The 16,934-nt window shown below is 38.4% G+C and overlaps 1 protein-coding gene across 1 annotated transcript in view; it reads right to left on the bottom strand.

Annotated features, from left to right (window-relative positions):
• Positions 1 to 16,934, bottom strand: part of NDC80 (NDC80 kinetochore complex component) — a 56,783-nt gene that overhangs the window by 39,328 nt on the left and 521 nt on the right. The window contains exons 2-7 of the mRNA XM_075532885.1: positions 16,019 to 16,135; positions 13,352 to 13,438; positions 10,067 to 10,190; positions 9,797 to 9,969; positions 7,538 to 7,640; positions 1,112 to 1,204 (exon numbers count right to left, since the gene is read on the bottom strand). Of these exons, the coding sequence (XP_075389000.1) occupies positions 1,112 to 1,204; positions 7,538 to 7,640; positions 9,797 to 9,969; positions 10,067 to 10,190; positions 13,352 to 13,438; positions 16,019 to 16,125 (687 nt within the window). The 5' untranslated portion in view covers positions 16,126 to 16,135. The remainder of the gene's footprint in view (positions 1 to 1,111; positions 1,205 to 7,537; positions 7,641 to 9,796; positions 9,970 to 10,066; positions 10,191 to 13,351; positions 13,439 to 16,018; positions 16,136 to 16,934) is intronic.

The following is a 16,934-nucleotide window of genomic DNA, read 5'->3' as shown; positions in this document are numbered from 1 at the left end:
AGGGGCAGTTCTCCCCATCCTGTAGGATCGCTATGAGCAGGAATGGACTAGAGGGCAATGCGTGAGTTGAGCTTTAGAGTCTGCTATGTAAATTTGAATAACGGTTGTATTGTCTGGATTTCTTTTTACAAGGATAAATATCCTAAGACAGCGTTGTACTTCAAGACAGATCTTGAAATATCCTTTTGCACAATGAATATGATATTTCTGTTGAATCTGTCATTTGGCCCAGAGTAAATCATGACTGTCTGATTCAAAATGTCCATTTGATAACACACAGGTTATTAATCCTTATTTTCGATGATGTCCAATGTTCCTATTTTGTATATTACAAGTATTAGGAGGTTTTCAGTGGATAATTCTTCAGAAGTGGATAGGCTACGCCTTCTTCAGTCTGTAAGATCTGATCACGTCTGGTCACTTTGGGTGGCCCAGCTGGTGTTTGAAATACGTGACATTCCTTCCAGCGTCTCAGGACCATCTGAGCCACCCCAGTAGGACACACTGGTGTATGGCCAAGGGCTGGTGCTGCATTCGGACATACAGATGAGTGCTCCAGGAAACGGGGTGGCACTCATTAAACAATTTAGGCCCCAATAAAATCTGATGTGGCAAGCAATTCAGACTGATTCTTTATTTTTACCTCTGCCACTTTAGGAAGTGATAATGCTGTGCTTAGTCACACTGTGACTAACTGAAAGAAAATAAATGAAAACACACATGTACCATTTTAAGACCCAAGGCACTATTCTTTATATAGACAAAAACACTGTTAACATAATCTTATTGCTATAATCACTGTTGATATCCCTCATTCTAAAAGACAGGGGAAGAAATATTGTATCTATAACAGATAATGTTAATGTGTATGATTAAGTCAAATCTTGCATTTTCACTTAGTTAACATTTTATAACTTCTTTCTAGGTACTCAGGAAACTACAATTCGATGCCAACAAGTAGATATATTAATACTTGTAAAAATAAATTTAGTAGTTTCTCAGGAATCAAAAACACATGTCATACAAAAGTATGTATATTAATTGAAACACAATTATTTGCTTGATAATATTAAGAGAACTAATTTTTACAGCATATGATAAACTATGGTACCTTATTATGCATAATTCCATCTTCAGTCTCTCCTCCCCAAGGCTGTCCATCATCAAATGAAGGTGGTGAGTTTTCTTTCATGGCAGTGTATAACTAATTAGTACAGAAGCAAAATGTGAAGTTGATCTTTAGTGCTAAGATACGTATTTTTTGTTTTGTTAAATTTATTTTTCTTATCATTTTTAGAAGCATTTAAATTATCACAGGATGAAAAGTTTCTTTTGAAGATCTACTGAGTCCTAACATATGATCCTTTTAATATTTTGGTACATTAATCCTGTATGATTAAGAATGAATGGATTCCCTGTTTAACTGTGTGCTATAAAGAAGACGCTGACCTGTACGTTATTTTTCTATGTTAGAACCTAGATATAAAAATTTAATGTAATTCTAAGACTACAAAACAAAACTGACCTATATTTGGAACACCTGGTTTTTTAAAAACGTGTTTTTAAAAGTAAAACCTTTCAAGCACAAATAACTTTTAGCAATTTTAAACAAAACTGATATAAATATCAAGATGTGTGTCTCTACTAAAATGAATATTAGGCTTCTCAGGAAAGGACTATGTTAGAAGTATGAATTTCTGTTGAAAACATTTTAAACACAACTTTTCCTATGCTTGGTCTCCTATCTTGGATTCACAATGAGCAACAGTGCTCTCAGCTCCTTATATTATATTTCAAAGCCATTCATGGAACTTTCTGTACATCTAGAGTGAATGCACAGAAACGCTATCAACCTGTATCTTTTATACTACAGAGTCCCAGGAGACAGACAGGTTTAAATAAGTCTAAAAAGAGAATATTTAGAGTCCAAGATGAAGAACAGAATCCTCTACCTTGCCATCAGGGTAGAGTTGAGACAAAATTTCTGCTGCCTTGTCAAAAGTCCTTATGCTAACCTGGTACTCCGCAAGGTTCAAAAAGAACCTTATAGAAGGAGAAATTAGATCCAGAGGAGCTTTTGAAAAGACTCTATTGCAAAGACTGGAACATTCTGTTCAACTTAAAGAGATCTGTTTAAAATAGTTTCAAATTGGAATTGTAAAAAAAAGGGAAAACAGAAACCGAAAACTCAAACCAAACTCAATGCCATTGAGTTGATTATAACTCTTTAAATCTCATAATGAGATTTGAGCTGCCCAATTAGGTTGCCAACGCTGTAAATCTTTATGGGAGCTGAAAGCTTCATCATTCTCCCACGGAGTGGCTAGTGAGTTCAAACTGCTGATTTTGCAGTTAGCCTATGCCTAATGCCAATGCCCAATCCACGGTAGCACCAGGGTTCCATATACAGATAAAGAAAAACATGGATTTTCTAATCCATTTTTTTTAGCTAAAGCTGTCACTTTCCCACTACAATGACATTATCAAGAAGAAAACTTGATAATCTCAATAGCTCTAACAGCTGAATATAATAATCATCAATGAATATTTATGATCTTAAGTAGAAAGACTCTTCAACATGAAAAATACTGACTTCTAGCTCAATACATGGTAACTAGTGATAAAATAGAAAATATTTCATTTGAAAACAGTAGAAATAACAATTGACTATGAATAGTGAGAATAATAGTCAAGCAATTTAATAAGCAAGAATTTAAAAATTGTAGCTTTTTCTTAACAATAACAACTTTAGAGGAAGAAAAACAAAGCCTATTGACAATACTATGTAGATACATGGAATCAGGAATTAACATAATAGAAACAAAGCTATACTTTACTGAAGAAACAAAAGCCATAAATGGGACATCAATAGCTTTCTCAAGTAGGAAGAGCAAACATTTGTCTAAATAAGTGGCAATTTGACACTAGATTAACAGATTTAACGTGATACCAAAACTCACCAAAAAAACCTTAAGACACCTGTTGAAATTTAAAAAAAATAATTAAAAGTATGAGGATATGAGAATAAAGATTATGAAAAAATTTTACAAGCCTATTCTACTAAATACAAATTGATTCTAATGCTGTAGGAATAGGATGCTCACAATGTCAGAATATACCAGTTACAATTCAAAACTAGACAAAAAAATGGATTATTCAGTAAGTGATATTGAGGGAGTCTTTTAAAGAAAAGTATTTTTTCTTCTTACACTAGAAAAAAAATTCAGATGGATCAAGAGTTAAATATACACAAGGAAGTCATAAAAATACCAAGGGGGAAAAATAGGGAAAGATCCTTCCCGGTTCCAGCACACACGTAAGGGAATAAACGAAGCCTTCCTACAGCTCCATGTGCAGGATAAGGAAAAGTGGCAAACACACTGTAATTACAACAAGAGACAACCTTGGTGTCTCACTGTTTCTTACAATGCTACAGTGCTCAGCAATCATGATCAAACAAATGGTGACAGCAAGGAAGGGATTTCCATCCACATCATGGACTTGGGAGGCATTTCAAGTGGTTCCTCTCCAAGAGAAGCCACAGTAGCTGGTCCATAACCTTCTGCATCACTATGGAAATGCTATGGCGCAACCACATACCAATGATACCAACTGCTTAGGCCAGCCTGCATGGAAGTGTACAGTCACAACAACAGGGGTATTTTCTGCGGCGAACAGATTACTCAATGTTCACGAGCATCGCATGGGAGACAAACTGAATGCATTAATGCTATAAAGTCTAATAACACTGAAGTTTCACTAATGGACTACGACTCAGGCGACCTCAAACGGTGGCCCCTGGGCCACATGCAGCCGGCCGAGGACATTTATCCGGCCCGCCGGGTGTTTTTGCCCCGTTTGTTTTTTAACTTCAAAATAAGGTATGTGCAGTGTGCATAAGAATTTGCTCATCGTTTTTTTAAAAACTATAGTCCAGCCCTCCAGCGGGTCTGAGGGACAGTGAACTGGCCCCCTGTTTAAAAAGTTTGAGGACCCCTGGACTATGTTATAGGATTTCTACTCCTATATTGACCATTAATGGTAATAAATCTACTAACATGGCTCCTGGACCAAAAATGCATCCATCAGGACCAAGTGCCTGCCTACATTTATTAAAAGCTTAGTTGATGGCCAAGAGATTGTCAGGGAGGCAGTGTTAGTTTCAAAGGTTCCAGCACTACATGGCCTAGAAAACCTGGAAGCATTGAGAGAAAGAAACTACACTTTGAAGCAGTCAGTATTTCAGAATATATGAAAACAAACAAAACAAACCAGGGCATAAAATCGAAAGGAAACAGAGGGGAAAATATTTGGACCATTGTATATTGGCTATTTTCCTTAACTGAAATATATGACTTATAAAACTGGGCCCTGGAAAATCAACAAGCTAAATAAGAAAGGACAAAAAGCATCGAGAGGCAGTTATAATGTAAAGAATATCTGATTTTAAAACCAACCCAAACTCACTGCCTTGGAGTTGATGCCAACTCCTAGTGACCCTACAGGGTAGGGAGGAACTGCCCCAGTGGGTTTCTGAGACTGTCACTGTTGATGGGAGTAGAGAGCCCTGTCTTTCTCCCAAGAAGTGGCTGGTGATTTCGAACTGCTAACCTTGCAAATTGCAGCCAAACTTGTACTTACTACGCCACAAGGGCTCCTATTGGATCTTAAAAACAATAAGCAAGTATGACAAAATTAGCTTTGTTTGTCATATGGTCAACAATTAAAAAATACTTATATTCTGGCTATGAAAATTTATGGAAAAATGAAATTGGAAGTGCTCCATGAGCCTTTTGAAGTCCCCTTTTATAAACAGCTCAGTGAACCTACATAGGGTCCACTTAAAAGGCAAAAGAAATAATCCACTAAGGGTGGCCAAAAACCGGACAAAAAGGTCTTGCTACTTCAACAATCCTATATGCTGCATTGATATGCATTATTCAGGCAGTCCTGTGATAGACAGTCCGTATATGCTTGTTACTATTAGCGTGTATCTCAGTGGTGCTGTGTGAGCGGGTCACTCTCTTGAAGTTGTGTTACTGGTTTTTTTGTTTTATAGTAAATGAAACCCAGGATTAATGAGCATATAGGGGAAGCAAATAGAACAAGGGTTTTGGGGTGGGGGAGGGTTGTTTTTTAAAAAGTATGTTCAGAGACTGATTTTGAAAGCAATTGTACAATTCTGCTTGATGTAAATGAACTATCGAAGGATATGACAAGTATTAAATCTCAAGTAATAACAAAAAACAAACAAAAACCAGGTCCTGAAATGGGTTTTGGACTAACACTAAATCCTAGCTCCAATGATTGGTTCTTACATCATGGTCCTACTTGATACTCGCCCTCAGAAAGGGAACTCAGAAGATATGGTGCTATAGCAAAATGTGGCAAAGAAATTAGATGGTGTCCAGCTATCAGATGAAATAGAATCTGTGGTCTTAAAGGCTTGCCTCCAAACCAGCAGTCATCTAAGTGAGATGTCAAGCAAGTCCACGTAGAAGAATCACACCACCATCAGACATAGGATTGGAATTCATATACGGTAATCTGAAGTCGAACAAAGGATTAGTATCAGAGCCTAAATTGTGAGACTACGGTGTGCAAAAGGCAGTGGATGCCAGTGGGAGCCTGTGATTCATGAGGACAGGAAATAAGCCTCCGGAGAAATCCCCCTTCTAAAATAGACGATGGGAGGAAAGTGGGCACTAAACAGAGAGCTTAGTACAGAAAAAAAAATCAAAGGCAGAAATATGACTTGTTCATAGATTCCCCTGTATGATGCAGGATCATATCTGGTTTCCAAAGTATTATGTAGCTTTGGTTTGTGTAGTTTTCGTCAGTTTTTGTATCTTCCTCCAGGAGTGCATCTCAGAGGTGCTAGGATGCCCTCTTGAAGTTGTGTTATGTTTCCCTGTTTTTTAGTAGAAGAAACCCAGGTTTGCTGAGCCTATAGGGACAGCAAGTAGAGGACCAGTGGTGGTGGTGGGGTGAAATGGAGACCATGCCAAGGAATCCATGTAGAAAAGGAATGTTTGGAAACTGATGGTGGTAGCAATTGTGCATGATGTGACTGCACTATGGAATGATAGATGTATCAAATCCTAATTTATAACAACAACAACAAAGCGAGCGAGAGAAAAAAGAATGGCCAAAAAAAGCACACGCTGCCAGGTTGGAATGTAAATGGGAAAGCATACAAAAGTTCAATGAGCTCAAGCTCTTTTCACCTCCCCAATCAATCAGATTCTAAATAAAGACCACGATCTGCAAAAATGGGCATTCGCATACATTGTTGAAGTGCTTTTAATTTACAGAAGTGTTCTACTAAAGACTTGTCTATGTACCAAGAGTTTAAAAAAGTACATATGAGGGGGTATCAAAAACCAACCAACCAACACAAACATCCTGGAATTTTTTTCCCCAAAGCTATGTATCGTATATACTTGTGTATCAGCTGAGTTTTTCAGCACATGTTTAATGCAGTTTTTGTGGTAAAATTAGGTACCTCGGCTGATATTTGTGTTGGCTTATACTGGAGTATATATATTTAAAAACATTTTTACAAAACAACCTTATCACCTTCAAAGTACTCTCCGTTATATTTAATCAATTTGTCAACTCTGATTCCATTCTTGGAAACCTTTTTCAAACTCATCTGGTTGGATGACTGACATCACCTCCGCCATCAAATAGCTGTCCTTTCATGTCCCTCTTCATTCGTGGAAACAAAAAGTTGCATGGAACGAGGTCAGGTGAGTATGGTGTGTGGGGCAAGAGCAACTGGCACACTGAGATGGTTGCGTGAGCAGTTGCATTGTTGTGGAGGCAAAACCAGTCCCCCATAGGCCACAGATCAGACCTTTTTGGCTATATTTTGAGAACCTCTATATAGAAAGCTTGGTTAACTGTCTAACTTGGTGGAACAAACTCCAAATGCATTATGAGTAGACATTTTCATCTGTTTGTGACCAGAGAGAACCTTTCCAGGTGACGCCACTGGGTGCACTAACTCAGAGTGAGTTGCTGGATGCTTGCCTAGTGGGAAAAATGTGTACTACGTAAGCTCCGCTTTTTTGGGGTGGATATCCCCTCACATACTGTTCAGCAATATTGTACTTTTCAAGCTAAATCCCCCAGAAAAGAAAGGCTATCAGATGTTACCTGTGGGTTACCAGACTATGGGTTATATTACTTTTGAACGCACTTTTCTACATTTTCCAAAATGTTTGCAAATGAACATGGATTTCAATTAGAAGTGGGAAACATACACACAGGCACAGACATACAGGACTGCCACGGGAAACGTAAAACCTCATGAAAACAAAGTTCTCCTTATCAACGTGTGCACTTCCCTCCTCTCACCTTTGGTATCAGGTGTTTCAATTTAAAAAAAATCAGGTGTACTTTGAAAACTAAAATTCTGAAGCAGAGTTTCAGATGAGTGGCACAGCAGGATTGGGATAAAAACTGAAGCAACACCTTTTTTTGAGAAATAAATCTTTCTCATATATACATTTTAAGATGACAAATCAAATACCTTGATGCAGTCTATTAGCCAAACCAAGGCTGTCACAATGTGAGGCCATGTATGGGGGGCCCCCACTGTATACATGGAGCTTTTAGACAAAGCAAAAGGGTACCTGTAACAGATCAGAAAAAACAAGGTTACTTAATATGCTAATCTAGTAAAAAAATTAAGCAAAGCAAGAGGTTACAATTCAAAATTTGGCATTTAGATTCACAATCTTGACTTACTTCAAAACAATTTGTTGAGATTTTCTTATTTTTTGTGAAGTGAAATTTCTTAATGTGGCTCTTCTATGCATGTCTCTAAATCCTACCAAACGATTGGGTGGGACTATAAAAACAGGTGTTTGAAAAACTAAGAGAAGATTGGTCAGTTTTAATTTCCATTCCTCTATGAGAGCCATGTAAGAAGCGAGGGAATTCTTGTTATCATCAGGGAAGAACTACCATCAGAGCACAGCTGCGCCTCAGGTAGACTTCCTGGCCCACAAGAAGGCGAAGCCAAGGGGCTGAGGACCAGAGAGACTTGGGTGCTGGCTGACAAGAGGTATTGCTGTAGACCAACAAAATTATCGTGACTGTTCACCGATACTGCCTGGTCAACCTGCTAACTGCCCTAGTACATCCCCATACTCGTGAGTTTTGTCTCAGAGTTCCCTGTGGCGATTACAACAAACTACTGAACCGGCAGAAACAGAGTGTTGTGGGAGGAAATGTTGGTGTCAGAATAGGGTAAAGTAAGATGGCGGTGGAGATACGTCTGACCTCTGTCCCGTGGCAATGGCCTTGGGTTTCTGTGGAGTTAGATTTTCCTTCTCCTTGTATAGCCAAACGAGGTCAGATGTGACCACTCATCGCCATGCTGTTTATTATCCGTGATTTTGTCATATTTTGGTTATCTTCTCTGTAGGTTACTCTCTACATCTAGCCCTTTGCCCTTTTTAAACTGCAGGACTGACAAGCAATAGGTTGGGCTCTCCTATAAGAGAGCCTTTGTTCCTTTAATTCAATGTATTCTAAATTAAGTAACTGATGGGTAAGATTTCCTCATCCTTTCCGTGTACTCATTAAACAAAAGCAAAGCAAGAGCCCTTTGCTAATTAACCTGAAATTGCTGAAAGCCCTTTCCTTACACCTCACCCTTTTTTTTTTTAAATCCATGCCATCTATCCTGCCTCCTCCATTTGTATAAAATTTTGGGTAGCCAGCCCATCTTTTCTATTCCACCTGCAATTTTAGCAGGTCTGTAATGACCTGCAGTGTCTTGTTGCTGGCTTCTCAAATGTATTGAGTTTGATTATTCTTTGGGTTCCAATATTCCCTTTAGGCTAATGAAAAATAAAGCAAACACTAGTCACAGACAAGGGTCTTGAACAGCTTTGCTATGAGACAAAGCACTGTTAACTTGAGCATGATGGACTGAACTTGACACTTGGTCAGTTGACCTCCCTCTTCACTCAATCTGAATTTGTTCTAGACTCAAGTATCTCTTGCTTGTTCGAAGACAAAAATTTCTTCCCTGGCGTTTTCCAATATGGATGGTGTTCTTTTATATCTTACTTATTGTTTGTAACTTTATATTAATTTATGCTTACCACTTTATTTTATTTGTTTCTGATGGGTTTCCCAATTTGTAAAGCACAGAAAGTACATAGAGATAATAGCTGATGTAATGGTTTATCAGGGATATGGGGCTGGGGGGGTTTGGAGATAGGGAGGGTGAGGGGATTTTGGGGGCAAATAATGAATGCAGGAGGGAGAGTGACCACTAGAACTGATTGTGATTATGTATATACAACTCATTTTAAAAGTGATTTAACCATGGAAGTGTATGATATGTGACTACTACATTAAGAAAATCATGGGGGGGGGGGGGGGGGGGGGAAGAAACCAAAGTTGATCAATGGTGAAAGTTGACCATAGGTGAAAGGGAAAAAGTTGTGTGGGGGCATTGAGTTAATGATAATAGTGGTCGAATAATTTGGAAAAAGGTATCAATAATGGTTGTACAAAATGATGAGTATAATCAATGACAAGTGAATTCCACAAGTAGAAGTTGTTGAATTGGTTAATGTTCTTTTGTGTACATTTTTGCCACAATTAGGAAAATAAATTACATGAATAACAGTGATTACAAGAAAATTTTCTAGAACTGAATATGGTGACAACTGTACAACTCTTCTCGATCTGAATAAATTATTGAATTGTATGACATGTGGATGCAATGCAAATAATACTGTAAATAAATAAATAAACAAGTCATACAAACCCAAGATCCTTAAAGATTCTGGGAACTTCTTCTTCAAACTTTGTATCAGGAAGTTTATATGAAGGGCACAGCAAGCCATACAGAAAAGTGAAGATCTTTAGAAAGTCTTTCACAGATGGAGCTTGTAGAGATTTCATGGATATGTTATATGCATAACCATTTTCTGTAATAAACTATAATAATCTTTATGAAACATCAGTTATTAGAAAAATCACTGAAGCACATCTAAGAGAACATTCCAAGCTCAGATTATTTAAAATGATAAAGTACCTCACAGAGCTGTCTAATACACTGCTGTATGAATGCTTTGTCATTGAGTGGTCTTGGGTCCTTGATTTTTTCAGAATTGGAAAAAATGCCCAGCTGACTGTTCCGGGATCCAGTGCCACTCGTTCTGGAAGCATAATTTTTTTGAAAAGTCGATCAAAATTGGTTAAGTCTAAATTATTTGAAGGTGAAGTTATATTTTTAACATTAGCATCAATCATTTAAGTTCAAAATTAAATTTGAATTTAATAAAATTCTCATTCAAAGCAGAGAAAAAGCATGCAATGAAGAATGAAGTATGAGGTTACAGCAGTTAAATTCAAGGTGAGAATAAAGATACATTTCTGGTGCTTTGCATTATCAACACATACACTGGCCTTTAAGAATGTGCATCATTTAAGAATGCCCACACGGAAGCAAACCAAGAAGGAAAAAGAAAGAGTGCGGGTCTAGACCCCATATTGGCACACCAAGCCCTGGGGACAACATCCCTGGATGGAGTTGCTAAGGGACACAGAGGACTGCAGCCAACAACAGCTCAAGACATGATGTCCCCTTGCTGGAGTCTACCATGACAGAGGACAATACTGGGGACACATGGTAGGGTGTTAGTCCGGTTTGAACCCCCATAGCGGGGTGCAAGCACTAGAAGGGAACATAACAGATCAGCAATGGAGTAAAGCAAAGCCACAAAGCCCCCGAGGAGCCCCCAAACGAGACTTCTGGCTAGGAGAGGCAGTTCCTGAACCCCCCAGGACCAATGGGACGACAGTCATAAAGGTCAGCTGACAGACCTGCAATTATCTATGCTTATTCATGTTTTGGCTAGCTATTATTATTCATTTTCTCTTTCTATATTTAATCTTTTGTTTATTGTTTTGGGGTCTCCATTACTGCTGGTTTGCCTACTTATATAAGATAGACATAGGAAGCAAGCTTGAGGAAAAAGCAATGGGACCAACGATTGCAGAGGGAACTGTGGGGAGCAGGAGGCGGGGAAGGGAGCAGAGAGCAAACAATGCCATAGACAGGGGAACAACTAGGTGATTCAAATCAACGAGGAGGAGGGCATAGAGATCCTGGGGGTGCTGGAGCAACAGCAATCTAGCTCAGAGGAATTATTAAGAGCCAGAAGAAGGGTGAACATGATGGTGAGGGAAGGAGGAAGGTAAAAGGAAAAATCTAGGAAGCAAAGCTGTGGATAGAGGCACAAAGATGTACACTTAAATACATTATTCATAAAAATAGCAGTATTGGGGAAACTCGACTGCATAATTTGTGGTAGTGGGGGACTGCGCTTGCGCTCTCCCCTGAATGAAAAATTAGAGGTATTGGCCTATGTACATATTTTTATATGGCAGTACACTGATGGGACTTAAGGTCTCTGCTCAAGCCCTGCCTCAATGCAAGAACACTTTGTTCTAACAACCTGGCATTCTGCGATGCTCACTGTCCTAACATGATTGCTGCCAAAAAAATTGGTATGTAAGCAAATATGGTGAAGAAAGCTCATTACCCCAATAAAATGATTAAAAAAAACCAACGCAGCATTTAAGGACAAAGTACAGGGGGCTAGGAAAGTAAGCATGGAGACAGAATACAAAGGGAGGAAGTTGGCTACATGATGGTAGGTTGTGGGGATGGCAATTGGCGAGATGAAGTACTGTGTGGACTGTTAAATGTAAACCCGATGATCTGTTCTGTACACCTTTATCTATTTCACAATAAAAAGTTAAAAAAAGAAGAGGAAAGCTCTTTAATGTCTCATGAGTGGACAATGGAGTTTTCCAGAAGTTACATACAAGACTGTATGAAGAAGGAGATACAAGAATATAAGCCATCTTCTAGTAAGTCAGAGATTAAGATTTTAAAAATGTAGAACAATGTGTTTCTAACTGAAGATGTCTTTGAAAATGTTTCTTTAAAAGTAAAAGCATACTATTAATGTTAACATGTAATAGGCATATTGTTTTTAATGGAATACATTTAAGTCTATAAACACTGCTCAGTTAGTTATTAATATGATAAATGTTGATATAACCTCTAAGTAGCCCTCATTAATAATTAATGTTAAAAAGTCTGGGGCCAAAAAAATTGAACTAGATGATGATTCCTACTAATTTAAAAATCTTATTAACCTAAAGGTTGGCCATTCAAATTCGTCCAGTAGCACTGCAGAAGAAAGGTGTGGGGATCTGCTTTAGTAAAGATTACAATGAAGAAAACCCAAAGGGGCAGTTCTACTCTGTAACACAGGAGGTTGCGAATTGGATTCCACTCGATAATAACAGGGTTTAGCATGGTTCCATAATATTGGAAAACCAGGCATGGGATTTTCAACTATTCAACTGTGTATTAATTAGTCTTGGTACTTTAGAGAAACAAATCCATAGAAACTCATGTAGAAGAAGAGTTTTATAGAAAGGATAAGTGCATATCAAGAAAATATCCCAACTCAGAGCTGCCCAAGCCTACAAGTCCAACATTAACCCCTATGTCCAACACCAATCCACAAAGTCCTGCTCCACCTCACAAAACACACACTATGATGCCAATTGCCGGAGGAAAGCCGAATCAGTGAATGTGTAAACATCTCAACGCTGGCAGGGGTCTCCACGTGGTTGTTCCAGCACCCAGGGCTGCATCGAGGTAGGTCCATGTGGCTTCTCCTTGGGGATGTCTTGCAGGAAGTCAGCCTTGCAAGCTGAAGCAGGGAAGTGCCAAAGGCAGCTGCACCCTGGTCTGACCATCACAAAGCAAGAGATCTGGAGACCATGAGAACTAGAAAGGCTCACTGAGCTATATATCCCTCCACCTTTCAATTAACCCTGAGAATGATGTGGGAAATTATCAAGAGAAACAACCTGCATCCCATCAAGGTCCTGGAGCATTTGCATTCTTTTTGGAACATTTTAAATTTGTTCCAGTTTGTATTATTTTCTGCATTCTTTCAATTGAAAGTTTTCTGTTTCATTAATTACTGTTGTTGGCTTTTTAAAAAAAATCTTTTTCTGTATTTGAAATCCAGAATAGGTAAATCTATATATATAGAAACTCGATCAATAGTGTCTTAGGATTATGTTAGGAGATATTGGGTTGGCAGGGAGTGGGGAATTAGGAGTTTGTGAGTACAAGACTGAAGAAAATGTCCAAAAATTGATTTTGTTGATGATTGCACAATTCTTTTCAGATGTTTAAGACATCAAATTGCATGTGAATTATGTCAATAAAACTTATTATACACACACGACAAAAAATAAACATAAAAAACTATTAAAAAAATCATACCTTTTGCCAAACACAGAGACTTTTCTTTCAGATGTAGAAGATGAGGGTTTGTTTAAACTCAATTTTCCAAAGGTAGATTTCTCTTTGCTTTAAGAGAAATAGAAAAATGTGTCTTTAAAATAAATATCAAGAATCTTAATTTAACAAACCTTTAGAAACATTAGAATCATTAACTCCCATTACCTACATAGTTAAAAATCATAAAACTTTGCTAACATATTGTAAGTTCTAATGATAAAATGTTAGGAAGAACAAAATTCATCTACATTAAGATTTCAATTACAGTGATACCTTGGTTGTTGAGCTCAGTTTGTTCTAAATTTGTGTATGAACAGTGAAAAGTTCGAGAACTAAACATTTTTTCTTTAAGAAATAATGGGAAAAAAATTGGTTCTGAAGCCCAAAAATGATATTTATAAATTCATTTTTCCAGGGCTTTAAATCACTATGGAGGTTTTTATCCTTTAACATGTTATCACCATTGAGTTGTTTCTTATTTATCCAAATTAACAGTAACTTAAAAAAAATTTTAATAGTAACTTTTTAACCTCTTTGATGGTCTGGGTGTTTCATGGTTGATGGTTTCACAAATTTTCTGTCTGAGCAAAGTGTCAATTATACTGCAGGGTCACCCTTTTGTGTCTGTGGTGAGACAGAATGCGTGATGGCCTGTACAGTTTTTTTTTTCAAGTTGGATTTTCCATTTGAGTGTAGAGCACAGTAGCCCAAGTCCGTATTAGTATAAGCCTAGGTATTTAAAAGACAGTTATCATGTTCACTTGTCCCTTGGTCTTAGAGTAGGACTGCGATGACTCTTGTGGCATATAAACAACCTTCTCGCTTTCTATTTATTTTTAGTGGCAGGATGTACACACTCATCTATAATTCCTACACTAACAGTTCAATGACACTGGTTAAATACTTCTTACAGTAAGTCTGGTTTCCTTATTATTTTAAATTCCTTATGAAAATCTGTTCCATGATATTTATCCTCTGCAGCAGGATCCATCTACCGTGTCCTTTATCAAAATGTTGGTTACAATAACTATCCACCACCTAGTTCTTTTATTACCAATGTTAAAAACCACCTTCTCCGTAATTGTTAACTAAATCACCCACAAAACCCTACAGAAGAGTCAAGGTCCAAAGAGATCTAGGCATACTCATGTTCATCAAAAAAGCACTGACATAACAGGAAGAGGATGGAAAGAACCTAAATGCTCATTAATGGAAGAATATAAATTTTGGTAATACACATAATGGAATACTATGCATCGATAAAGAATAATTATGACAGTAAGAAGCAGGAATGGACTTGGGGAACATTAAGCTGAGTGAAGTTAGTCAGTCAACCACAAAAGGGCAAATATTGTATGCGACCAGTTATAGAAGAAAATCCAAAATTAAGGTTTTCATACCAGTAGAAACAAACTGATGCTTGAGGCAGGGGCCAGTGAAGAAATAGCATGGTTTCTCAAACTTATTTGATCTACTGTCCCCTTTTCAGGAAAAAAAAATTACTTAAGTACAAAACTGAAGATCTGAAATGTAAATCCCCACCTAATTCACAATAAAAAAAAATCACTCACAGAAAGTTTTATAATAGGTATTCATTTAGACACTTCCCCCCTACTCCCAGGAAACTTTAAAGAAATGGACTGGAGAGGTGGTATTCTGTAGGCTGCTAAAGTTCATCAACGGAGCAAATAAAGCCTTTGATTGAGGCTTTGGTAGTTGGCTACGCCTCACTAAAGTGCGGTTCAGTCAACAGTTCCAGAATAAAGGAGGACAACTTTTAGCATCCTGGCAATCTCACAAGTACAGTACATTAAACAGCTCCAGACACAGCTCCACACATGTGAAGGGAAAACTCATGAAGTTAGCAATAAGAAAGAGTGCACAAGGTAAATTATCTTTGGTGTTGCCCAAGGAGATTTGCATAGGACTTGGCTTTGGAATTTAAGAAACAAATGAGATAAATTACTATATCTGACACTGTGCCCACTCTCACCATTCTAACTAACTGCTGCTGAGCCATAGTGACTAACTATGGCTGAACTACCCCACTGAGTTTCCAAAGTTGTAAACTTTGATAGAAGAAGCCTGCCACATCTTTCTCCCAAGGAGCGGCGGGTGGGTTTGAACTCCCGCATGTACTCGAGTAGAAGCCGACCCGAATAACAGCCGAGGCACCTAATTTTACCACAAAAACTGCATTAAAACATGTGCTGAAAAACTTGGCTTATGCAGGAGTATAGACGGTACTGACCTTTTGGTTAACGCTCCAGTACTTTACCTGATGCAGCACCAAGGGTCCCTTTCACTCTTTAGTGATACAAAAACAAGCATCCCTGGGAACTGATAAAAATAACCAAGACCCTTCATCTGAACCATTTCTAAAGATGTCTTTGCCCAAGACAAAGGAGTCCTGGTGGTGTTGAGGGTGAGACATACGGCTGCTAAATGCAGAGTCAGTGATTCGAATTCACTAGCTGCTCTAAAGTAGAAAGATGAGGCTCTCTTCGCCCATCAAGATTTAGTCTCTGAAATTCTATTTAGGGTCATGATGAGTTGGAGTCCACTCAGTGACAGTGGGTTGGATTTTTAGTGTCCTCCTCCCCCCCAAGATAAGACATACAGGTGAGAACCACAAGTGGCAGTACTTACCTTTGAGGGGTATAGAGGCCTTGTTTATTGAGGTCCTGCAATCTTAATTCTTGCACAGAGAGGCGGCCAGCACCACCGGTGGAAACAGAACTCCGCTTCATGTTCATTGTTTATGACCTAACATTCATGAAATCCGTATTTAAAAATCCTTCCACACACAGATGGCTTATTAAACACCTAATACTGTTTTTTATAAAAAAATAAAGGAGGCTAACTTTCATCCTTTCTTCAAGATGACCCCCCACCAAGTTGTCTTTAGTCATTCATAGTGTGTAGTTTTCAAATAACAATGTGTACTTATTACCTATTTTAATTGTATTTAAGAACATGCCTATATGTGTCAACATTTACTCCACGCCCTGTTGTCCCTGTAGGCTATGTGGTTTACTTGGAGGAAAAAAAGATGCAGATGTTGGCTCCTGAAAAGATGTACAGAATTGACTTGAAGGCAGGCAGTGGGTTTTAAACATTTGCGAATTGCCACCTAGATGGCAGTGACTTTAACTTTCAACTGCCAACCACTAACATGGGAGTGCAATTTCAGTAGAGGATACAATAAGGTATGGCACCTCACTGCTGTGGGAGTTGGAGCCTTGAATTTAAATGGAAGTCCGGGCCTGGACAAGGACATTCACGATGGCTGTCGTTTGGTCCTGTCTCATCTCTCCATGGCATACTACGCATTTGCCCAGACTTCCTGGGCCATGGAAGCGGACCTCTGTGGTCATAGTTTTACTTCCCTGGCCACCACGCCCTAATTTTGTTTTTTTTTTTACACCGATTGGCTGTGGCAGCCTAACTCGTCTCCTTCGATATACAACTCTTTATCCACACAACTCTCTCATCTCCCTGCCCATTCTCACTCGCGACTTGAGGTTCAAGTGCACAGCGAGTCTGCAGTAGGACAGAGTGGATT

The sequence above is a fragment of the Tenrec ecaudatus genome, chromosome 15, assembly GCF_050624435.1.
Source record: "Tenrec ecaudatus isolate mTenEca1 chromosome 15, mTenEca1.hap1, whole genome shotgun sequence".
NCBI classification, from domain to species: Eukaryota; Metazoa; Chordata; class Mammalia; order Afrosoricida; family Tenrecidae; genus Tenrec; species Tenrec ecaudatus.
This window is presented reverse-complemented; position numbering and strand designations above follow the sequence as displayed.